This window comes from Brassica oleracea, chromosome C1, assembly GCF_000695525.1.
Source record: "Brassica oleracea var. oleracea cultivar TO1000 chromosome C1, BOL, whole genome shotgun sequence".
Classification (NCBI taxonomy): domain Eukaryota; kingdom Viridiplantae; phylum Streptophyta; class Magnoliopsida; order Brassicales; family Brassicaceae; genus Brassica; species Brassica oleracea.
Genome location: NC_027748.1, coordinates 39,359,093 through 39,384,276, shown reverse-complemented (window position 1 = coordinate 39,384,276; position 25,184 = coordinate 39,359,093). Strand labels below are relative to the sequence as shown.

At 36.3% G+C, this 25,184-nt stretch overlaps 4 protein-coding genes and 2 pseudogenes across 4 annotated transcripts; 2 read left to right on the top strand and 4 right to left on the bottom strand.

Annotated features, from left to right (window-relative positions):
* Window positions 1–2,551: 2,551 nt before the first annotated feature.
* LOC106342967 lies at window positions 2,552–4,476 on the bottom strand. The gene is made up of 6 exons (XM_013782050.1): window positions 4,348–4,476; window positions 3,651–4,066; window positions 3,390–3,540; window positions 3,219–3,311; window positions 3,043–3,130; window positions 2,552–2,953 (listed from the first exon to the last, which is right to left on the bottom strand). Exons 1-6 carry the CDS (start codon window positions 4,407–4,409, stop codon window positions 2,663–2,665), a joined length of 1,101 nt encoding a protein of 366 aa, XP_013637504.1. The 5' UTR covers window positions 4,410–4,476; the 3' UTR covers window positions 2,552–2,662.
* A 330-nt stretch (window positions 4,477–4,806) lies between these two features.
* LOC106324856 (DNA damage-inducible protein 1-like) lies at window positions 4,807–7,831 on the bottom strand. Its single transcript, XM_013762853.1, has 15 exons — window positions 7,664–7,831; window positions 7,455–7,487; window positions 7,204–7,334; window positions 7,009–7,120; window positions 6,781–6,897; window positions 6,625–6,690; window positions 6,380–6,442; window positions 6,244–6,288; window positions 6,092–6,153; window positions 5,928–6,021; window positions 5,754–5,846; window positions 5,605–5,674; window positions 5,436–5,506; window positions 5,268–5,339; window positions 4,807–5,171 (listed from the first exon to the last, which is right to left on the bottom strand). Exons 1-15 carry the CDS (start codon window positions 7,727–7,729, stop codon window positions 5,043–5,045), a joined length of 1,224 nt encoding a protein of 407 aa, XP_013618307.1. The 5' UTR covers window positions 7,730–7,831; the 3' UTR covers window positions 4,807–5,042.
* Window positions 7,832–8,363: 532 nt separating this feature from the next.
* On the bottom strand, window positions 8,364–9,134 carry LOC106298917 (annotated as a pseudogene).
* A 1,585-nt stretch (window positions 9,135–10,719) lies between these two features.
* Window positions 10,720–11,532, bottom strand: LOC106314556 (chaperone protein dnaJ 11, chloroplastic-like). The gene has a single exon (XM_013752432.1). It carries the CDS (start codon window positions 11,412–11,414, stop codon window positions 10,935–10,937), a length of 480 nt encoding a protein of 159 aa, XP_013607886.1. The 5' UTR covers window positions 11,415–11,532; the 3' UTR covers window positions 10,720–10,934.
* A 6,976-nt stretch (window positions 11,533–18,508) lies between these two features.
* Window positions 18,509–21,711, top strand: LOC106323905 (vacuolar cation/proton exchanger 2-like). The gene is made up of 13 exons (XM_013761954.1): window positions 18,509–18,854; window positions 19,085–19,190; window positions 19,269–19,514; window positions 19,587–19,654; window positions 19,721–19,749; window positions 19,822–20,018; window positions 20,086–20,298; window positions 20,375–20,509; window positions 20,595–20,711; window positions 20,803–20,856; window positions 20,956–21,072; window positions 21,151–21,244; window positions 21,370–21,711. Exons 2-13 carry the CDS (start codon window positions 19,146–19,148, stop codon window positions 21,381–21,383), a joined length of 1,329 nt encoding a protein of 442 aa, XP_013617408.1. The 5' UTR covers window positions 18,509–18,854; window positions 19,085–19,145; the 3' UTR covers window positions 21,384–21,711.
* Window positions 21,712–22,254: 543 nt separating this feature from the next.
* Window positions 22,255–25,184, top strand: part of LOC106339879 — a 15,742-nt pseudogene continuing 12,812 nt past the window's right edge.

The following is a 25,184-nucleotide window of genomic DNA, read 5'->3' as shown; positions in this document are numbered from 1 at the left end:
AAGTTCCTCGTGAACTCAGCATCATGTCTTTGTTGATTCTGAAGTTTCCTTCCAGGCTTCCATCAAGAAGCGTTCACAGAGATACATGATATCAAATAACAAATCAATGGTTAACAATCACATTTATATAATAGTTAATATTAAGTTAGTTATATATTGATGGGAATAAATAAGAGAATCAAATATATTGTTAAGATTTTACTATACACATACAAAAATGATATAAATAATTTTTTAGTGAAAGATCTATTTCAAAATATCACACATGAAATAAGTCATGACTTCTATTTTAACAGATAAGATTTTTTGTCGACCATAACTAAAGTAACTAGATAACTTTTGTTATTTCTACATAAGATACGAGTTTGTTAGTTTATTTATTGGGCATAATCCTCCACAATGTTAACCGATAATGAATTGGTTAAGGTTACCAAAAAAAAGTTGTTAGATATTAACAAACGTACCAGTCCTAAGCTAAATCAGTTTATATACACTTAAGCTAAATTAGTTTGTAATCAATTAACCCAAATTAGAGCATCATTCGGCCATGAACGGTTGAAAACCTTCTTCCAATAATAATGAAGTAGGGAAAACAACCAATGTCTTTGTTTATCGAAATGTTTTAATATCTTAGAGAAAGTTAAAGTATTATCCTTTTTTGTTGTAAATTTTGGCACAGTTTGTTACTTATACAATGCAATAAAAAATCGTTATAACTAATACCTTACAAAATCATAATAATTTTTTAATGTTGTCTGCATAATTTAAAAATCATATGATAATTGGCTTGCATTTCATTATATATAATTTAGTGTACACCTATTGTGCATCACATGCCATAAATTCTTTTATGAAAGATATTGATTATGTCTACTTTATAACAAGGTTAATAAATACAACATCAATATTAAAGTTATCAAATGGCATAGCTTTCTTTTCTCACAATCACACTTTACAATACACTATTGTCGCATGTATTTCTAGAACAACCTCTTCACTGTAACCATGAGCAGTCAGAAATGAATTGATCCGAAGTAGCGCCATATCTACTTGGAAGAGTCTGATTGATATGTTTTCTATGTCCCATAATGCTATTTTATGACGGGATGTGAGAGCTCAAGAATTCTATTTTGGCCTCTCTAAATATTTTTACAAAGTTGAAATCTTCAATACATATAACAACTTAACCAAAATGAAATCATAAGTAAATAAACGAAAATGTCAAATATACAATTTTTCTATCAAGTTGATTAACCATTTAATTCTTGGTTATGACAATTTTTTTTGATAAACCATTAGAATTTTATTAATAGCATAAAGAGTTTACAAGGTATAAACACAATTTTAATACAACCATTAATCTAAATATATAATATTAATTTTTTTAATGAATATTAGATAATAACCATGTTTTCTTTACGGAAACCTTAGACTAAAAATATAAATTTGTTATGATTCTCTTTCACATATTTTTTACTGGATATCACTTTCTTGACAAAACCTCCAAAATGCAGTTTGCATAGGGGTTATTGGTTGTTGTATTTTAATGGATTTGAAAATCTGAACTAAATCTAGTGTTATTGGTTCTATGATTTTAAAATTTGTGAAGTGAGTTAAAGTCCAAAATACCCAATCAGTAAATAGATTTAAAGTTTAAACACAATATAACTTTTTTATACGGCAAATGAAAGACTCTAGATAAGCTAGAAGGTTTGGTTGAGCAAAAAAAGGTAAAGAGGTGTTATTGGTTTATACATTTTGATTGATTTAGAAATCCATATAGTATTTATAAATCCAAGTAAAATATGCAAATCCAGAGGTTTTTCCTCGGATTTGAGTCTTTGAATTTTTAACTAAAAAATCCAAACAAATCCATTCAAATCCATTATTAAATCAAATATATTAGTAAATCCGTACGATTGAATAACACTTGATTTGATATAGAATTTATGAATCATTAAACCAATAACACATGATTTTAATACAGATTTGAAAATCATAGAACCAATAACACTAAATTTAGTTCGGATTTTCAAATCCATTAAAATACAACAACCAATAACCCCTACAAAAACTCAAATCTGAAGGAAAATTTCCGGATTTGCATATTTTACTTGGATTTATAAAAACTATATGGATTTCTAAATCAATCAAAATATATAAACCAATAACACCGCATAACTTTGATAAATAAAACTAATTTAAATTTTGTTGTTAATGTAATCTAGACCTTGTCTTCTCATTGTAATAAAAAGTTCGATGATTCCATCAAAATTCCTTTGTGCTCATTATATATAAATGCTGACTCAGGAATTTTCGTCCAATGCGCTTCTGATATCACCTTCACTAGAATGATTTGCTGTGATTTTCAATGCAGCATGAACTTAGAGATAACGACTTGCTTTTATTTTTTTTCACAGAGATTACAAATAACGTTCAATCTTAAATTTACCCCAGTCATCAGGTCACCAACTTCCTTGACCTTCCGGTCAGAAAAATCCGAGCTGAAAATTTTTTGACCTTTTTTTTTTTGAAACAGACTGGATGTAACTTACATAAATGAATTTATTGATACTGGAAAGTGTGGATCAAACTCTACTCGAACATAAACTGGGAAGAAATTCAAAACAAATAGAAAACCTAGGGACCAAAACCATAAAATTTATCTGGAGTCTGAGGACAGTGGAGATTCTAGCCTCTTCATAAGCTGAGAGACAACACCCCAGTTGAATCCCCTGTACTGAAGCCACCGTATAACTCTAGCTTTACGGTTCTCTACAGGCAAGTCTCTGCCTTGGAGCCACCGCTTTGACGCCTGAACATAAAGCTGATCCAACGCTTCCTTGGACATCCCGTGACTCGGTTCCGTCTCTTTGCATTGGTTGTCTTTCTCAAAAACAAGCTTTATGGCAGCATCTGAGTCCTCGTTGCTTACGCCTTTCTTAAACAATGCCTGATCCAATATTTAAAGTACACATTTTGCTTTTAAGTACATCATGTGATTGTAACTATGTGAATGGCAAAAGTGGAAAGAAGCTTTACTTGCTTGATCCGCCTAGGTCCCCAACATAGGGAAGACCATCTAGACCGTGTGAATGCTTCCGCGCAGAAGTTGTCATTGATGAAACCTCTAATAACACACACAAAACAAAATGTTCATGTAATCAGTAAAGTGGATACTTGATGAAAACAAAGAAGCAGAGAGGAATCTTTTTTACCGATGCTGAAAGTCATTGATCACTTTGTCAACGATTTCAAGAGGATATTTCTTTCCAATGAGCTTCTTCTTCAGCTCAGCTGCTGTATATGCTCTTGAGGCCATGCAAGAAAATCAAAAGTAAATAGAAATTACACACTTTAAACTGAAACTCAAAGGTGAAAAGCCTAACCTTAAACCAAGATAACGAATAGCCATGTTCTCTGCATCTTGTGTTTCTTTGCTGCTCTTGGCCGTCTCAGCATCCATGTATAGTTTGATTTCATCATAAGCTTGTTTGTGTTGTCTCGTCGATCTAACATCGTCACTGCTTTCTTCCAACTCTGCAAAGAAATCGCAGAAAACGTAGGTTACTCATTAGTAGTATCTTTTATTCAATTCCATATAGTTTTCATCAAAATAAAGACTTCCAAGTGATATTGAACTTACATACCTTCTTCAGAGTCATCACAAGACACATTATTACCCTTCAGGTGCGAATGCGTGCCAGCTCCAGCCGGGCCCGGTACACAATGATCCCATCTACCAGCAGCCATACCCTTCTCCAAGCTCATAACACCTTCATTAGAGCCATGGAGAGACACGTTCATGTAACTCTCAGCATCGTTTCTCTCTTGCAGATCCATATATATCTCCTCCCTAGCCTCTTTCTCGTTTGCTTTAGACCCTGGTACACTAGGATCCCATCTACTAGCATTTATGCCCTTGTCAGAGCTATCAAGAGGCTGAGTTTTCAATTCTTCACTAATCTCCCGGAGCTTCTTCGGAACATACCTACTCAGTCCAGAGGAATTGTAATCGCGCTTATCTGAACACAAGATTCTTGGCGGCAACGAGTGTTTATTCAACCTAAAGTGAAAAAAAACTGAGGATTTCAACTTGGTGGTAACAATCAATCACACGTGAAAGTAGTGAGATCACAGAAGAAGATAAAAAAAGCTTATCCATTTCCCAGTGCTACCCACGATTCAATTCTCTCAAAAGTCATAAACTTTGAAACAAAGGCAAATATACATGAGAAACGAAGGGGCGATTTTGTATGAAATGAAAAAAAAAAAAAAAAAAAAAAAAAAAAAAAAACGTAGAGGGATCATAATAATAAGATAAAGAAAGAATTAAATTAAACTCACAATGGAATCACGAGCACGCGGTGTTGAATGCCAATCGATAACCTAAACCCTAGTTTCAGCATCTCCCCTGATTGGGAATCTCACAGAACCGTCGCAAGTCGCTAAAACCCTAAGGGTACCATGGGTAATGACTGCTTTAAAATTTTCAACATTTTTTTTTGTAGTGGCTTTAAATCCGTAGAATTTTATTGAAAGTACTAAAAAATTACTTTTGATATTTAGTTCTGTAGTTATTTAGAGCTATGGTTTCAAAAAAAATTTAAACCTTGATTAAATTTGATGCTTTAGAAATAAACAGGGCGGTGATGATTTATGAAATTGCTATTGTGCACCCGATCATCCCAACCGTCAACCCTTGTTTACGTGGGCCCCATCACATAGATGCCGGCGGGAAGTACTAAGCGGATAACAAGTAATCATTAAGTTGAAGAAACTGATATATAAATCGAATGAGAGAGAGAGAGAGAAACAATTCCATTTCTACGAAATCCTTGGTCTGCTTACGCAACAACATTGTCATGGAGACATGGTCTGAGAGATGTCATGAGGACATGGTCTCTCGCAGTTGCACCAGTGCTATGTTTTGTAAAGAAGAGCTAATAAAATACAAATAATAAAAGGGAGATTTAAAAAGTCTCTTTAAATCACAGTTTGTTGGCCTTTTAGGTAAATGCGACAATTTTGTTTTTGAATCTTCATCCACCAAAGAGAAACCCAGCAGCTTGTTCTTCGTTTCCTTCAAACAATCTCAGAGCTTGCACAACTGCTTCCCTGGAGAATCCTAACTCAACAAGCTTTGCAATCTTGGCTTCAAATTCAGGTCCCTGTGGGTTTGGGTTTACATGATGAAAATGAATAACACAGTCTGGAAATGGAAAAGCAAGAAGTGAGACTAAAACTTTCAACGCAGCTTCTTTTACCTCTGCTCTTGAAGGTTGACTCGCTGGGCTTGCAACTGTGTTACTCTTCTTCTCTGTAAACCCAGAAGGAACCTGTATGACCAAAACAATTTGATCATAAGAACTTACTTCCAAACTGAGTAATTCATCAAAAACAAAAGATAATGAACAAAATGTAAAGTCTCTTACCGCTGCTCCAGAGCTAGATGCTTGATTCGGAACACCACCTTCATCCAGAAATCGAGAAGGGAGGTCTTTCTCTGAAGAAAGTAGCGGTTCTTTTTTTCAGTTTAATTGAAAATAATGATAACAAACATAAAAAGAGGTTCAAGAATAAGATGGTAGGTAGAAAACTAGCCTTGCAAAAAGGGAACCGAGACCTCTCCTCCTCCAACAGTCAGGACGTTATCCTTCAAATCAATAGTGCACTACATACAGAGAAAAAAAGGGTTTACGTTTGGTTCAAACACGTACAGTAAGTTTAAAATCAAATGATGGAGATGTTACCTGATGCTTACGCAGCATATCAAGGCCAAAAAGGAACTCCATGTTAGGCGAATCCAGCACTATGAATGAACACGGGTAAAAGTTTTTTCCAATCTGCAAGTTACGAGATATTCAATTTCTTTTGCAAAGATCATATTATAACATCATTATAAGGAATAACATTTGCGGTGTTACCTTGATTGGAGCGACATGAATGCGGCCTAATATCTCTGTTTGGCCAACACCCTGAGCAATACCTTTATACCGTTGATCCATGAGTCTCAGCAATCTGAAAGTAACCATTCAAACAAGACTCATGAAGAAGTACCAGAACAAACAGAAAAAGCTGCAAGAGTTACCCGCATCTCTCAGCACAACTCTTGGATATGATTGTAGATTGAGCACCACTATCAACAAAAGCCTGGAGATGGTGTCAAATATAGGCTTAGAACATACAAATGATCTAAACATGAACCAATAGATAGAGGTATTCTGGTTGCGGAATTGTTACCTTTAGAGGTATACCATTGACCTCCATATCCACATACAGCATTATCTACGGAAATGTGAAAGAAAAAACAACTCAAGACTGCTTACAAGAAAGGTAAGGAGTTTAAGAAGCATAATCTAAACCAGAGCATACATACCACCCGAGCAAAACCTTCAGGGTTATGTTCAAGGGCAGCTTCCCAGTTCTCATCAATTCCTTTCTGCTCAAAGGTATCGAGATAGCACCACAAGTCAGGAATGATACGAAAAGATAACAAGCTAATTAGGATAACACAAGAACCAAACCTAAGTGAATATTTGCATCGTGGAATCACAAAAGACTTATTTGCAACTACAGACATACTAGACTTCAGTACATGAAACTTAAGTAAGAACAATTAACCTGACGAATTGCAGCTTCGATTTTCTTCTGTGCTTCAACATCAAACGGATCTGCATACAGAAGGGCCTGCAAGGAGGAGGGGGAATACATAAGCAGAATTCTTTGATAGTGGTAGTTTCACTGAAACTCGATTTTTCGAGAAAACAAAAGGCTTACGAGTTCCTCCTCCTTTTGACGCTGCGCTACAGATCGCTGTTGATGCCGTGAACGCAAAACATCCTGTAACTTGTTTAAATCGCTTCCAGAAATCACTTGTGCAAGCTCAGGATCCGTCTACCACTCACAACATCAAAACCCAAGGTAACTAACAGAGTAACAAAACAAAGGCCAAGTAACAATACCACACTTCCCAAACTAAAGTTCTAACTACCCATCAATACACACCTGGAATAACTGTCCCATAATATTAGAATCACCCCGAATGTGTTGCTGAAAAGCTGCAGGGTTCGAAGCTGACCCATCAGGATTCATACCCAAATCACTCCCTGCCGCACTACTGAATCATCCAAGCAAACAAAAACCAAGAGTAACCACATTGAAATATTCAAAAGAAGAGTAGCAAGTTTCAATCGACCGTACCCAGATGAGGCGTTGGAAACCATCATCATCAACAAATCATCGTCCTTTACACCCAATGCACTCAATTTATCAGAGTTGCTCATCTCGTCGCCATTGTACAAGAGCTGCTGCTGCTGAATCGGAACATTCGCCTGCTCATTGATACAAAAAACACACAAAGTAGCTTAAGTTCCAAAAACCCTAACTTTGAGCAGAATTCAAACTTTTATTCTCACAATACAAAGCGACAAGAGAGATCTGAGATCGCTTACCTCAACCTCCAGCAAGGCTTTAACATTCTCAACCTACGAGAGAAAAAAAAAAAAAACCTAATAATGATCAGCAAAAAGGGTCCACTAATCAAGGAAGAAGAAGCTAAACCCAAGATCGTTAATCGATCAATTCGAGATGAGTGCATTGTGATTTTAAATAAGCGAAGAATCATGAAAGCTAGGGTTTTTGAGGGGAGGGGGAGACTTACGGTTTCGTGTGAATCGACGTCAAGGGTGATGATTTGTTCGCCGGCGGTCATCACAGTGATCCTCATCTTGTTAATCGTTCGTCTGTTTGGCTTCTCCTTCTCTTCTTTGTTGGTAATCTCCCTGTGGTTGGCTTTCTTCCTTTGTTTGTTATATTAACTCTTTTCTTATGAAGGAAGTCAAAACACTCACTGACCCGAAAACCCGCTTTTTAAGCAAGAGGCTCTCTACTGAAGTTGGGAGAATCCCGAAAGTACCCCTGAGTCGTTTTAATTTGTTAGTTGGACTTTTAGATTTACCCGCCCGACCGTTTATAGCTTTTTTTTGGTTTGGCAATTCATTTGAAAATATAGTTTTCCAAATATTATTCGAGAATCAATTTATTACCAATAAACAAATTTAACAAACTCTTTAAAAGTAATTAACCACTAGGATCCCTTTACCACTCCGCAGACACACCTAAAATAAAAATATAATCTGTCACTTGTGAACAAGACTTGAAGTGGTTTACCTGTTGCGAGAATTTTACTTTTTGTAGTCATCGAGAATCTTTACTTTAGTGGAGATAAGAATAAGAATAAGAATATTTATAACTTTATATGTTTATATGTTTATTGTTTTTTATTATTATTTAATAGCCTAACGCTTATAGGTTTTATCTTTATGCTCAAAAGCTGCGAAAATTGCATTAACATAAAAGAATGATGAAATTAAGAATTAGAGACGTTACGGATGTAGCTAAAATAAAATAAAATCTGGTTAACGAAACACTAGAATGCACAAAGGAATCAAATATTATGGAGAGAAACGTGACAAAACAAAACCTAAAATTCGATGTATCCAAATCCGAATCCAACACACAACGCCGTCGATTCGAAAGATTTGATCAGATCACACAAGCTTACTTAGCTAGTTTTTACCGGGGAAACCGTAACCGCGACGGCCAACGCCTCAGCCGCAGCCGAATCTGGGATCGCATTCGAGTTTACCGGAATCGTGGATCTTGTGGAAACCATCCTTGAAAACTCCGAACCCGAATAGAAACCCAATCGCGATCACCACCAGAATCAAACACGTGCACAGCATGCAAATCCGTCCACAACACATCTCTTCCTCAAATCCGTCACCGGAGATTCCGAGATTCGTCTTCGATTTAGGTTGAACAACACTAGTGATATAAGATGAGAGAGAGAGAGAGAGAGTTTGTTTGTTGGGGGGTGTTGGCTAGAAACGTTGAGCGAGAGAGACGTAGCAATTGTGCGTGGGGACGTTACGCCTTATTTTCTCTTGCTTTTAAAGCTAATCAAAATCCTAAACTAGTTTCACAACGGTCTCCTTTAGCTAAGTTGACTATGACTCTATATTGGGCCACGCTTTAGGCCCATTTGTGAACTAGAAAAAGCAAGAACCCAAGAGATGATTATTAAAGGCCCAATAACGAAAACAAAACTTCAGGGAATAAACTACAAGTTAATTACAAAAGCATTCATTCTCAGTGTTGCTAAGGGCGCGACTGGTTTTCCCGCTACCATCCGCAAACGCAGCTTTTGCGGTTGGTAGCGGTTGTCGGCGGTTTGCAACAATCACTCAAATCGCTTTGAACCGCCTCAAACCGCTCCGAATCTCATAAATTCAAAAGCTGGCTCCAGCTAGCGTTTGCGATTGCGGACGGTTGCGGGAAGGTAAAATTTTTTTATTTTTTTTTTAAACAATATATATACAAAAGTAAAAATATTTAATAAAAAATTTAAAATTGAAATTATGAAAATATTAAAATATATCTATTATATTTTAATTAATATTATAAAATTTTATAATAAAAACAATTTCAATAAATTTTCAAAAATTAAAATTATAACTTTCTAAATAGAAATTTTATATTTATTATAATTTTATGATTTTTGATATTTTTATAATTATATTAAATTTAAATATTGTTAATTTATTATTTGACTATTACCGCATTTGGTAGTTAACCAGTCATAAGTCACCCGCAAACACACCAATTTTTAACCGCAGTACCAGTCGTACAAATCTCTTAAAACCGCTAGAAACCGCAACCGTCCGCATCCACAAACTCTCGCAACCGCAACCGCAACCACTCCGCTCCGTTCGAACCGGTGAGGCCCTAAATACACGATCACACCCCCAAAGTCTCCAAAAGTTCTCTTCTCCCTGTGACTAATCAGATCCGCCGAGTCTTTGAATCTTTACTCATCGATTTCGCAAACCCTAGCTCCGGCGATCTCGAAGCATCGAAATCCATGGCGTCCTCACCTGGTAACTCTAACCCTCCCATTTCAATCCCCCGCCGTTCGATCTCGGTAATCTCTTCAAACCCTTATCTAATCCTTACCATACGCCGCCTGCATCTTACTCTCCGCCCACAGGTCCGTTTTACAATCAACGGCTCTACGCTCCGCCGGCTATCGCCGCCCAGCCATCCCCGGTGACTCAGACGCCGCAACAGGAGGCGGTGCCTTCCTCTTCCTCCGCGACTAACTTGCACCCGCAGAGAACAGTATCTTTCCCCACGCCGCCTCTGAATCTCCTGTCGCCACGTGGCAATCACAATCCCGGGACGCAGATCCTGGCTCTCCTCAACAATAACAACAACGGTGGAGGCGCCGCCGTCGCGTCCGCTCGAGATCGCTCGCTCGACGAATATATACTTATGTTATGTAGTAACAAAATTGATGATAAAAATCTAATAAATAATGCTTCACTGTAATTATTCGGTTGTGGTTGCAAGAATTTCTGTTTTAGACCATGGTGTTACAAAAAAAATAATAATAATGTTTCACTGTAATTATTCGGTTGTAGTTGCAAGGAAGTGTTCTGTTTTAGTCTTTTAGACCATGGTGGTTCCGTGGACCAATATTTTTTTCAGAGAGAAACCAAAAATTCAAAAGAAAAGCATCTCTTGCTATACTGTTTGAGCAAATATCTTTAAAATTGCCAATAGTTTTAAAATTCATTTAAAATACGTGTTATCAACTTGTTCTAATTAGTCGGCAGCATACTTCTTCTTCAGTTCTTCGTATGCCTGATCTTTGACTACGAAAAATATAGAAACCAGAAAACAAAAATAATATACATCTCTCTATTCATAATTTATGTTAACAAAGTTAAAGCTAAGGACTGATAAAACTTATCTTTCCCCTTTTAATTTTCCCAATACACGACAAAGGAAAAAAAAAAAGCAACAAAAGGGGAAAAATGAAAGTAAAAAGTGCCCTTTCTCCGCTGCAAAGTCATCACCTGAAACCTAAATCACCAACACTGATCCGTCTCCCACCTCCGGGTCGTCGAATACGCCCGACCCGCCCGACCCATCGCTCCGACCTGCACACGTCTCCGCCGCGCTCCCAGCGTCGAATCGTAGATCGCTCTCTTCGTCGGATCCGCCAGCGTCGCGTAAGCTTTGTGGATCTCCATGAAATCTCGTCCGTCCGACTCCGACGCGTCGGGATGGTAAACCTTCGCTAGGCTCCTGTACGCCGTCTTGATCTCCGGCAAGGACGCCGTTTCGTTGACTTTCAGAAGCTCGTACAGGCTCGACGCTCGCCGACGAACGGATTCCGTTACAGCTGGCTCCGCGTTCAGAGTCTGCGCCGAAGCTCTAAACGAGTTTGCTCCGGTGGGAAATCGAGCGGTGCCGTTGTGTGATCTGGTTGACTTAGGCTGGGGAAGGCTGGTTCCCGGCGAGAAGCGGAGGGAGTTACCGGCGCAATTAACTAAGATTCCGGACATTTATGTAATTAATGTAAAATTCGAGGGCGGCTTTCGAAAGAAACTGTAAAATTTGAAGAAGCAGAGAGAGAGAGAGAGGGTTTAGATATGAATCACAAGGAGTGAAGGATTGGGATATGTCCCTTTATATAAAGAGAAAGCTCATAGGCCATATCCCATTATTTATTATTATTTTAATTGCTAAACTAAGAGGGGATACTATTACTTTAATTATGAGGTTACTCGATAATTTGGTTTTAGTCTTTTAGAGTATGTTCATTTTAGCTGTTACTGAAAAGTGGGGAAATGGCTAAATGTTCTTTTAACTTTTATTACGGGATTTAATAAATTCCGCTGTCATATATGCAAGTTTTAAATTCCGTAGAAAATTCTGGGGTTAATGTGAAAATAAAGTGATTAAGAAGGAGCGAAAATCAAGGAAAAAGAAAGGTATAAACCCGTGGGAAAAGAGTGGCAGTCACCAGTTTTGTGAAAATTCTATGGTACGATGACGTGTCATCCAGTTCAAAAGATTGGCCTTCTAGAACACCTTTTGTCGACTGGGCTCTCCTTATTTGATCGGCTCACTATGCTTGTAATGATGACGTGTCACCAGTTCAAAAGATCGGCCTTCTATAACACCTTTTGTCGGCTCGGCTATCCTTATTTGATCGGCTCACTATGATTGTAATGATGACATGTCACGTAGCTGTTTTTTTTTTTCCCCAAAAAAGTACTTCATTTTTTTTAACGCTGATTCGTTACATTCGAAGTATATATACACATTTTAAAACATAAGCCGGCGGATGAATGAGCAATCCCTAGAAACAAGAGCCCACATGAAGGCGGTAACTAAAACTTACACCGAAATGACTTATAGTACTAAAACATGAAGATTAGAGCTGAAATAAGACTACATAAAAGCTAACAATTGCCCAAAAGCGATCGGAAAGTTAATTTAGCAGAATTTAAACCTTAATAGAGGCCAATGATGGGAATTACCGTGCTGCCTACATCCCGCACGCGCTAATCTCCACCTCCTACACCACGACTTAACGTTGTTGCACATGCTCGCCAAACGTTAACGTCCAAGAACCAAGACTTTACGACTTCATAACCCGACATGAAGAACCATTACTCGATTCACATAACCTTCGGATATGGAGGCGACGCGTTTCACGCCCACTTTACTCCTAGATAGAAGTCCAAACACACTCTCAACGAAGACGAAGCCTTACCAAACAGACCCTCCAAACAAACTGCCTAAGAACCGAATCTGTAAGCTATCATTGCACCCACCACGCTACGAAGAAACTCTGCTAAACCAACTATCACCACACCTTAACACTACCACTACTCAAAGACACAGAACTCTCTTGATACCAACTGACTGGAACAATCTACAATGACACTGAAGAGAACAACTGCTTCAACCATCAACATCGAACGTTATTACCATCAACTCTGCAGTACCACCACATAACCAAAATGGGGCACTTCATCACAACCAGACCGATCATCAATAACACCACGAGGAGGATCTAGTTTAATCGGTTTTAATTTTACTACCACCTATTAGTCTCCTAATGGTAAACCATCAGTTTGTGAGCTAACAAGATCGTCACCAAGGTGCTAACCGACCAAAACTCCATCCCTCCGGTCATCACCATCTCCGGCCCATAGCCTTAAAACACCTAACACACCAAACTAATGTTGGGTATATATTTATAGCACTATTCTGCATTATCATGATTAGAGAATTGTTAATGTTGAGTATTAGTACATGTTTTATGAAATTAAATCTGGCTATTCAATGAAAAGGATGTAGTTTTTGAACAGTCAACTCCAACCATTATTTAAATGTGACAATAGTGTTCATTTAGTACTATTAATGTTTAACAATGCTATATCCATAAATTATAATATTTGTAGAATAATACTATCTCCAGATCCAAAAACAAAAATATGCTTCTAGAAGAAATCTTCCCAGCAAATCAACGGCTGAGAATAAAGAACAAAACACGAACTATCTTTTACAACAACGAAAAATAAACGCGTCGACATGTAAATATCAATGCATTTGATTCTAGAAGCTTTTTTCTTGTCTTTATCTACCAAACTATTTTTTACGTTTATAAATATATTCAGGGTTGGATTACTGTACAGATAAAGAGACAAAAGTGTCTCTCAAGGATGTGTCGGTTGGGCCACGGAGATGGACATGACTTCTAGAAGACAACGAACTCAGACACAAAGCATAAATACGATTTTGTGCGTAACACACTCCTTAATCATTGTTATGTGTTCAATATGTACGATTGATTATTCAAGCTTCTTACTTACAGTTTACAAATTATTATTCACAACTGATTATATGCTAAAAACAGAAGGTGTACAAAATGTATTTTACTTTGTCAACGCAAATGTTATTGTGTGGAAAAATGATAATGAAAACTAACCATCTTTTAGTAAAAAAAATTAAAGTAGATATGGTCTGTAAATCATAGTTGATACTAGTAGGCATGGATTAATTATTTTATTTAATATTTGAATAATGGGAGTTACACTTTGTTAGTTATTTTTGCATATGATTCACTCTCAATAAGCATAAGCTTCTAGAGGACTGTGATTGATGCAAGTAATAAGCAAAGCATATTTTAGTAGTGAATGTAAATGGATGGGTGGAATTCAACTGTGTTAGTTATTTTATGACAAGGGACTAGCAATAATTAACGTCTATACTTTTTTATGAAATAGTAAAACGATGAAAGGTTTGATTATTATAATAGTCAATTCTTTAATTATATAGTTATGGTGGGGGGGGGGGGAACTACTTTTGTGGAGGACTTGGTGGGGGGAGTCATGTTCTGTGTGTACCCCCCAAGTTCCACAGACGCTTCTTTGCTTTATGTTTTTAAAATATGATATGAAGATTAACAAATTATACTTCTGTTTAATTCTACCATTTCTTCTTTCATGTAAACACTTTATTACTAGTTTTTTAGTACGTGGATATGGTGTTGTCTGTGTAGGAACTCAAAATAGATCATTAAGGTCATTGATTCGAGTGCCAGTTAAGATATGTAGACTAGTGGTTGGCTTATTTGATTAAATAATTAAACAACAACGTAGCTGAACAAACCAATAATAATGTGTATAATAGAGGGACAAGTCGGTATTATGCTACCTGGCATGCCATGTGCTTAACTGAAAAGAGAAATTCTTGGGTTCACCCCCTAGGTGAACCTCTAGATTCACCAACCAATAGTGTTTGAGTATTTGATATTTGATATCTTTTAAAAAAGGAAACAAAATTGAATTTCCAAATAAGATTATATTTTTGAAATAAAACAATAAAAATACATAAAAATAGTTACAAAAAATAAATAAATAAATATTGATAAACTTTTAGCAAAATACTAAATCCTATACCCTAAATCCTAAACTCCAAACTCTAAATTATAAACCTTAAATCTTGGATAAACCGTAAACCATTAGAAAATTTTAAATTCTAAATCATACATTAAAAACTAAATCTTAATAACACTAAACCCTAAACCCTAATCACTAAACCCTAAACCCTTGGATAAACCCTGAACCCTTGGATAAATCATAAACTCTAGGGTTTAATTTTAAATATTTTTGATTTAGAGTTTATGATTTATCCAAGGGTTCAGAGTTTACCCAAGGGTTTAGGGTTTACCCAAGGGTTTAGGGTTTAGTGATTAGGGTTTAGGGTTTAGTGTTATTAAGATTTAGTTTTTAATGTATGATTTAGGGTTTAAGATTTTCCAACGGTTTAGAGTTTATCCAAAGTTTAAGGTTTAACGTTTAGGGTTTAGGGTTTAGGATTTAGGGTATAGGGTTTAGTATTTTGCTGAAGATTTAACAATATTAATTAATTTATTTTTTGTAGCTATTTTTATGTATTTTTATTAGGTGAACCTAAAGGTTCACCCTAGGGGGTGAACCCAAGAATTTCTCAACTGAAAAGTACTTCTCAACTTCTTTCCTAGTTTAGTTTTATGCTCAATCGAACTATTTTAATTATGCGATTCTAGAAACCCGTATTCGGGAAACAAGAGGAACAAACAGAAAAGGAATATACGGGAAAAAAATAGCAGGAATGAAAAGGAATGGTTGTTCCATCCCATATTTAACAAGGAATTAATTTGTTCTTTATTTCTCTACAAAAAAAGGAATGGTAGGGAATGAAAAGGAAAAATTATTCCTTATGAATGGTGATTTTTTTAAGGAATGTTAGGGAATTCATTTGTTCCTCGTCGTTCCTTGGTCACCATTCATACCCGTAATCTATTGGGATGATACAATTTTAATCTGCTGGGGAATTGGGCTGAATCGTAGTGAGCCCTGCTATATTGAGTCCATATACTAAACTATAAGTCGTCGAAGCTTTGTAAACGGGGTTACAATCACACACATTTTTAGGCCGGTGCATTCGGAGTCGCAATCAAATCTCGGGTTTGTCAGATTCCATTCGGGTTATACGAAATTTCGGTTCCGGATCGGTTCGGGTTCTATTTAATTCGGGTTGAAGTTAATAAATCTTCAAAGAACTGGTACAACCCGATGTACTTTCGGGTTCGAACCTAATTAATTTTCCGGTTTAGAAGTACATGATTTATATTTATTTTATAACCAAAACATAAGTAAAATTAATTTTTTGGTTTTAAAATAGGGAAAATTTGAAAATATACTATTTATGATTTATAATTAAAAAAAACACATCTCTATTTTAATGTTTTGAAAAGTACACTTTCTTATTGACCAAAAAAAAAAGAAAAAAAGTACACTTTCGACAGTTTTATATAATTTTAACTAAAACTAAAAATTAAGAAATAATTTATGTTTGAGATAATATGTGTTTGAATAAATACATATTAATATTTTAAAACAATTTGTTAAGTTTTCCAAGATATTTTAAAGATTCTTTCTTCACTTTTCAGTTTTCACAAAATAGAAAATTCTCCAACAGATTACAATCAAATTTATATTGCTCAATCACACGACTTTGTTAGCATTTTCTGTTAGAACAATATTTGTTCTTTAATTTTGATATACGTTCAATTGATAACTGAATACGAGTTGTGTACAATGTCTGATTTGGAACTCCTTTTCTACGGATGTCATCTAGGTTTTTTTTTAATGAATTTTCTACCATGATTATTACTTTTTGTCTGTATTTTCTATACCCAGATTTATGTTTTACGACCTCTTACATTTCGAAGAATTCTCTAAGATTGAAATTTTATTGTGTGTTTCTTTGCTGTTCGTCCATCCTTTGTATGGCGATTGTCCTTCAGTTAGTTTAACCTTTAGAAATAACACAAGATATGTAACAATGCAAAAATGGAGCTGTGTTTCAAAAACTGTTTAAGAAAAAGCTCTATGCTTTGAGTAAAAATGGAGAACACAAAAATGAATGGCGTTGACGTCCTCTATCATTACTCATTATAGTATATTCTAATATATTATTGTTCATTTTTTGTTGTTGATTTTTTTCTTAAATAATGTTTTCAATTGCATAGTTTAAAAACTATTTATGTTTTTCATTAAACTTATCAATATAGATATCATGATAATTATAAGCATTAACTTCGATAATTTAGTCATTTCATTTATAAATATGTGTATTTTCCGAAAAAATAAAAACTTGATGTAATTTTCAAAATATAATCTTTTTGGAAGATATTTTTCCAAATTTTCCCTTTAAAATATCCGATTTGTACATATTTTGTAACTAAAACATAAGTAAAATCGATTCATAAATAAGAAATGAATATTAAACGTGATCATTCAAAATTAAACGAAATGTAAACATAGTTATTGACAGAAAGAAAACCAAATAAATGAAAGCATAAAACGAAAACCAATTTCTCATGAAAAGAGAAACATTATTCAATGAAAACAAAACCAAAAATTAAAAATTTCAAGATTCAACCGCCACATTCAACCATCAACATTCATGTAATAGACAATTATTTTAGATGTTCAATAATATTTTAGTGTATTTTGTATACACATTAGGAATTGAGATCATGTTTGGTATGCGTTCTTTTTTGGATTTCGAATGTTTCGGTTTCTATCGGATATCCATTTAGGTTCATGTTCGATTAGGATAATATCTATAACCCGAAATACCATAAGACAAGATCCATTCGGTATTTATGTCAAGTTTAGATCGGTTCAGACTCATTTTTATCAGATCAGATTCGGTTTGAATTTTTGGGTTTGGTTTATTTGGCCAGCCCTATACATCAATCTTTTTGTTTTTTGTTTTTTTGTCAAACTCCGATATCAATCTAATGGGCCAATTTGGGTCAAATCTACCGATGGGTTTCACCTAAGGTCAAACCTTTAAGTATTGACCCGTTTTTCTTTATAAATGGTATGGTATATCGCATTTTACTCGCTAGTTACTTAATTTTTCTTATTAGTCACCCCCGAACACATGATTATTGGGGTTCTTAGAGTTAAGTTATTAGCTGAATATAAAAATCCGTTTTTTAATTTTTAATTAAAAAAATTAAGAACCGGTTCTTAAAACTCTTATTTAAGAACCGGTTTTTAGTTTTTTAGTTAAAAATTAAGAGACAAGTTCTTATATTCCGTTAAGAATCCCACCCTATTTAAGAACCGGTTCTTAGTTTTTTAGTAAAAAATTAAGAGACAAGTTCTTATATTCCGTTAAGAACCCCACCCTAATAATTCTTCAATAATCATGCTTTTAGAGGAATATAAGAAACAGTTTCTTATATTCCCCTAAAAACTCTGCCCCTATAAACTATCGATGATGCTCTTGCGATACTATTATATATTTTGTAATATAAATCGAACTTTAGTTGAAAGGAGCTTTGAATTTGATAATCGATAACAGAACCAAATGGTATATTATATAATATATATATATATTATTTTGTTCAAAAGCAATTTACTGATATATGCTACTCCGACATTTACAAGATTTCCGACATTCGCGGGGTCGTATTAGGACAAAGAGGCTAGATTTCTCGAGGGGAAATGGGAACTGTCGTAAAAGGCTAAAACGGCGCCGTTATTTGTGTCTTCTTCTACGTTTATCTCAGAAAAAAGAAAAAGAAAAAGAATAATAAAAGGAGAAAAAAAACTTCGTTTTCTTCGAACTGATTTTCAAGTGTTTTTTTTTTTTTCAAATTCAACGAAGAACGAAACTTCCTCGCTGGTGCTCTTCTACTACCATCTGAGATCTAAAGGGATTCTCGACATCCAGATCAACAGTCACGTCTATGAGCTAATTACACCATCTCTTCAAACTACCACTTGACTTCTCCTCTCTCTTCACCAGATCAGATTAAGAAGAAGAATACTATAAACCCTCAAAGTCGTTGGGCTATGCACTGATTTAATTTCCGCAACTTCGTTCAAGTCTTCTTCTCTGTCTTACACTTCGTTGACCGCAAGGTAAAGTCTCCCTCTTTTTTTTTTTTCCCTTTCTTAAACCAAACTCTCGATTTCTTTCGGTTTCCGGGAGTTTCTATTTAGAAAGTATCCTTTTTTTGGCTGTTGACTCAGTAAAGTTCTGTGCTTTTTATATGAAGTACTGTAACAAGTGTCTATATATCCACAAGACTCTACCTTTTTGTGTGGTTACAAACTTTAGATCTCACACAAGAAGTTTCTCTGTTCCACAGGTTGCACCACAACCAGACGCTGTTAGTTTATCAGTGCTCCATGTTCTGCTAGCACGAGGTTATGAGTCAGTGTAACGTCCCGGCTCTTATTGAACCACAAGTTGAAGTAAGCTCACGCCAATATAATACTCTTTTTATTTTTGGATTGCCAAAGATTTAATTTTTTTTTAATATAATGTAACAGATGGGGTCGGTTGATGAAGCTGAGAACAAAACCCTATTTAAACTCGAAGAAGATGCCAAGCAAACCAAAGAAGCTTCTTTGATGGAGCAAGGTTCACTCTCTCCAATCTTCCCTCAACGCATAACTAAATCACCAAAGAACAGCGTCCTTAAGAGCATCAAGATCGTTATTTTATCTAACAAACTCAATCTATTGCTACCTTTCGGTCCTCTAGCAATACTGGTCCACTACATGATAGATAGCAAGGTAAGTGTACTAAAATACTAATACTAGCTTCATTTCTAGTTCAAGAAGTGATTCTTTTGCCTGTGCCTTCAGGGGTGGGTGTTTCTGCTGAGCTTAATAGGCATCACACCATTAGCTGAGCGTCTAGGATACGCCACAGAGTAAGCATTAAACTTTACCATATCATCATTCTGTTTTGTGAGACTTATGTGTATTTTTGAAAACAGGCAACTTGCTTTTTACACTGGCCCAACTGGTATGAACTTGCTTCCTTCTGAAAACATTCAAATTCTATTTTTGACATTCTAATACATATTTTTTTCCACAGTGGGAGGTCTCCTAAACGCTACGTTCGGGAACGTGACTGAACTGATCATATCCATCTTCGCTTTGAAAAACGGAATGATACGTGTAGTTCAGCTGACTTTGCTAGGATCGATTCTTTCCAACATGCTGCTTGTGCTCGGCTGCGCTTTCTTCTGCGGCGGGCTAGTGTTTCACCAGAAAGACCAAGTCTTTGACAAAGTTAGTTAATCATCCTTCTTACTTTGTATTCTCTTTTGTTTCTGAGTCCTGTTGTTTCTGCATCCAGGGGCTTGCGGTTGTTAATTCAGGATTGCTTTTGATGGCTGTAATGGGGATACTCTTCCCTGCTGTGCTTCACTACACGCATAGCGAGGTTCATGCCGGATCGTCGGAGCTGGCTTTGTCGAGGTTTAGCAGTTGTATAATGCTTATAGCTTATGCTGCTTACCTTTTCTTCCAGTTGAAGAGTCAGTCTAGTTCTTATAGCCCTCTTGAACAGGTTTGGTTTCTGCCACGTGTGATTCTGTTTGACCTGGACTTGCCTTCTTGTTTGACATATGTGATGTAAACTCTAGGAAACGAATCAGAACGAGGAAGCTTCTGATGAAGATGAAGATCCTGAGATCTCCAAGTGGGAATCTATCATATGGCTCTCAATCTTGACGGCTTGGGTCTCTCTTCTCTCTGGCTATCTTGTTGATGCCATAGAGGTAACTTAGACTTCTTTCATTGGCTATATGTTGTGTGTCTCCCACTGCTTGAGATTATTCATTACAGTGTAATTGTTTTCTTCAGGGTGCATCGGTCTCTTGGAACATACCAATAGCTTTTATAAGTGTCATATTGCTTCCTATTGTTGGGAATGCAGCGGAGCATGCAGGGGCTATCATGTTTGCCATGAAAGATAAACTGGTAGGCAGAGTCTTTTCTTGAGTTGTAACATCTATAGACACTCTTCATTCTCAGTTTGTCTTGAGACACTTTTTTTGTTTAACCTCTACAGGATCTGTCATTGGGCGTGGCTATTGGTTCCTCTATCCAGATCTCCATGTTCGCGGTATGTGAACGTGAATACATTGCAAGAGGAGTATATATATCATCTTTGGTTAACAAGTCTTGTTAGATATAATCTTCTGTTGTTGTTTGATATGGTTAGGTCCCGTTCTGTGTGGTGATTGGGTGGATGATGGGTGAACAGATGGACCTCAACTTCCAGCTTTTTGAGACGGCTATGCTGTTTATTACCGTTATAGTAGTAGCTTTTTTCCTCCAGGTGGGTAAAGTCGCCTTTAAGATTGATAATGGTAATCTAGAACCAACAACTGATGGTGATCTCTGTATGTACATGCAGGAAGGGACATCGAATTACTTCAAAGGGTTGATGCTCATTCTTTGTTATTTGATAGTAGCTGCCAGTTTCTTTGTACACGAAGATCCTCAACAAGGTTAGTTGGTTCTTTTTGAATACCAGAAACGAGTTTCTTTGCAATTTCTTTTGATTGCTTTGCATGAGAACAGTCTGATGAATATTTTGATGTTGCTTTTGTTGTTTTTTTTTTTTTTTGGTTAGATGGAGCTTTATAAATCCTGTGGAAGAGTCTGGCCCGGTGTGAAGCAAGTTGGGTCTAAATTAAAAGCTGATGATCTCAGGAACACTAAGTGTTTTTGGGGGAGAGATGTTAAGATGTAAACCTGATTCTAATGTGGTTTCCACAAACTTCAATCTGTTAGCATTTTGAAGGTTATTCCTTTTGGCTTTCCCTCCCCGCTCCCATAACTATTCTTAGTGACTTAGAAGGTTACAAGTTTTGTTAATTTACAATTATTTTGTGAAAAGATTGAAAACTGTTTCTTGTGCTATACACTTTTTAATGGGCATTCTGGTGTGAAATGCCACTTGTGGTGAAAAATACACGACGGTGAAAGTTTTGTTTGGTAGAATGTGAAGCTATGCAGAACTTTCCCTGCTATATGGCATTGATAAATCAAGGAAAAAAAAATGTAAAGCCCGAATGCATTACCTTCGAGCTGTTCTTCAGTAAAAGAGTCTTTCTGGATGCTCCATGTATCTGCTTGGGTTCCGCCGGAACTCAGCCACTGCTTTAGTCACTGTAGATTTTGAAGGCCTACGTTCGCTAGCGAAAAGAGCCAATAAAGTCGAATGATCCAGTTTGCAGTATAGGAAATTACATTACCACATGGTGTAGTGTCAGATACTGCATGATATGCTTTGATTCTTGAAGTATTCCCAGCTAGAATTACGTATGAGTAAAGTATATATTAAGAAACAAGCATCGAAGTCGTTGTAGTATAGTGGTAAGTATTCTCGCCTGTCACGTGGGTGACCCGGGTTCGATCCCTGGCAACGGCGCATTTTTTTTGTTTTCTTAGATTCCGACATTAAAAATCTTAAATAAAGACAAACCTGTCCTTAATAATCCAAACCAAATTTATAATGCGGAGACGGGATATAAGCAAGGGTGAGAGAATACGTCGTAGTAAAAAATAATGTCTGAGAGCCAAATCTGATTATCAACTTCTTACTACATTGTAAAGATATGCTTTAATTAACCCGAACAATTACTACATCTCAATTGGAATGTAGAGTTTCTTAAAATGGTGGGTGGATGGATGGAGTCTTTGTTAATACGGCTGTGTGTGTTTTATCATATGCAGGTGCCTTCATTTACTTTCTAAAAAAAAAAAAAAAAAAGTCCAGTTACCAAGGGGATGATGATGCTGCTGAGTACATGGAAGACGTAGATGATGAGATGGAAGATGTGGAAGTTGATGATGTGGGTGACGAGTTCCGTTGTGGCAATTTTGATGATGATGATCTCGCTGCTTCAGAGGAATTTGACTACTCGGTATGTTCTATGGGGTTTACAGAATAATAAAATAGCTGATACAACGGCAGAACAAGCGATCGGAAAGGGAAAGGTATTCAGGGGATTCCTTGGGTCATGCTTAGTATCTCTAGAGAGAAGTACAGACAAACTAGGTTACAACAGTATAAAAACTATGAAAATTTTACCAACTCCGGGGAATCATCCGAAATGGTAATGATCCTGCATTTGTTCCCTAGAGTTTAGATTAGCACAGCCTCTACTTAACGCATCTTTGTTTTTCCATGAACTCAGGTTTGCAAGGTCACACAGAAAGAGGGGCATTTCTATGACTTTTGGCGGAATTCAAGATCTATTAAATCTACTATCCTTCATTTCCAGGTAACTTGGGACCAGTTAGTAGTCTTGTTGGTTGTAGTTCGCTTGATTTATCTAACTTCTGATTAAGAATCTTTATTTGGTTTCATAGCTGAGGAACTTGGTGTGGGCAACATCCAAGCACGACGTATATCTTTTGTCTAATTTCCTGCCAACTCATTAATCTTCTCTAACGTCTGGAAGGAAGTTCTCAATGTTCAGGGTCATTGTTGAATACAAGTTTGGTAGATCGAATGATAGTAAAATGAATTCGGTTTTGTGGGTCTTACAAAGATGTTTTATTCACAATATGAGATAAACGAACGAGATTACAAAGAGATTAGGGAAAGAAGGAAAAGGTCAGAGCTTTGTTGAAAGACTCCGACGGAAACACTAAGCAAGGTGATCGGTTGTAAACCCTAGATCTTGCCGTCCATCTCTTAGTGTCTGTTTTCGGATCCTCTTCTTCTTCCCATTTGTTTTCCTTTTATAGGCAATACCCGTCTGTCACTCATTCGCCATAGCAGTTTGGGCTTAAATTGTTGTTTCATGGGCTTTCCAGCCGAGCGATGGCTTGATGGGCCGACACTGATCTGGTCGGTCATTCGATCGTGAGGCTGAGTCGATCGAGCGATGGCTTGGTGGACCGACACTGATCCAGTCGATCGCGAGGCCAAGAGCTCGAACTCTAACGTTGATCGTCAGGTTAGATCCCGGTTAGTCTCCTGATAGAGTTGGTCCGAATCTTATTAACCGATGGGCCTTGTGGGAGAATGCTAAATTCATCTCCAACAGTCATGTTGACCATCCGAGGTTGGGTTTTTACCAAAATGTCAAGTTCTACTTAGATGTAACTATATGTTTGTTTGATTCTGAGTTGTTGTTTTTTTCTCGTTTAGAAACATCCAGGGAGTTTGCTGGAAGGATTTACACAGACTCAAGTGAGTACATTTGCAGTAAAAGACGACTTTCTAGTTGCTGGTGGATTTCAAGGAGAACTTATCTGCAAGGTTTAAGACTCTAGATATATTGATTAACGATTAGTCACGTTTTCTTTACATGCATTCTCATTGACAAGCTTCATCTGTATCTACTTTTCCACATTGGTTTCAGCATCTTGATAGACCGGGCGTCAGCTTTTGCTCTCGTACGACATATGATGATAATGTTATCACCAATGCTATTGAGATCTACAACAAACCCAGGTTTTTTCCTCGTCTTTTCCTGAAGAGGTCCACATAAAATTGTTAAAGAGTCACTGCTTCTAACTTTAGTTTTTGGTCTTCGGTTCATAGTGGCGCCCTTCATTTTACCGCCTCAAATAATGACTTTGGAGTTAGAGATTTTGACATGGAGAGATACCAGCTTGTTAACCATTTTTCGTTTTCCCTGGCCAGTCAATGTAAAGTCCTTGCTTTCTTTCATGGTTTTGATTTTGATTTAGCATATAACTAGTCTTGTACACTTACGGCAAATGATACATGTTATATAGAGATGTCAATTGGGCGGACCGGGCGGGTTTGGGTGTGTCCGAATGGGCTTTATTTTCTTGCTGGACATTTTTGGTCGAAGCCCAAATAAAACCATGTCCAAATGAGACCATAACCAAATAAGACCATGATTTGTTGGGCTGTCCATAGGCCTCCTACGTCCACTTAATATAAACAACATAATTTCAATTTTAGAGATGTAAAGTATCTTAAATTTTCAGTTTTAAAGATGTTATAGACTTCAACTTCATGTTTTAAATTTCATGTTTCAAAGTTATAAAAATGGGTTTTTGCCAAAACTAACCCACAACTTGATTTTAACCCCAAACCTATACCCAAACTTGAATCAAATGCAAAACTAACCTAAAAGCCTAGTGAAATTACAGCTCAGCCCCTTGTGACCAAACAAAAAAACAGAAGCCATTTTTACGAATATAGCCCTAGTAAATCGCCTGAGTCGTCTGAGATGTTGGAAGTCGTCTGGACGACTGAAGTGTAAGTCGTCTGGTACCGGTTTATTTTAAAAATAATTTATAAATCTTGTAAAAAAATATTTTGATGCGTGAAAAATAAAAATCAAGTAATTATAAACAGTTTTAAGTGATATAAATTAAGATATGATAAAATTGATTTGTTTTGAAGATAGATGAGTGGAAGTAGTGAATCATGAAATACTTTGGTTTAGGAGTTTG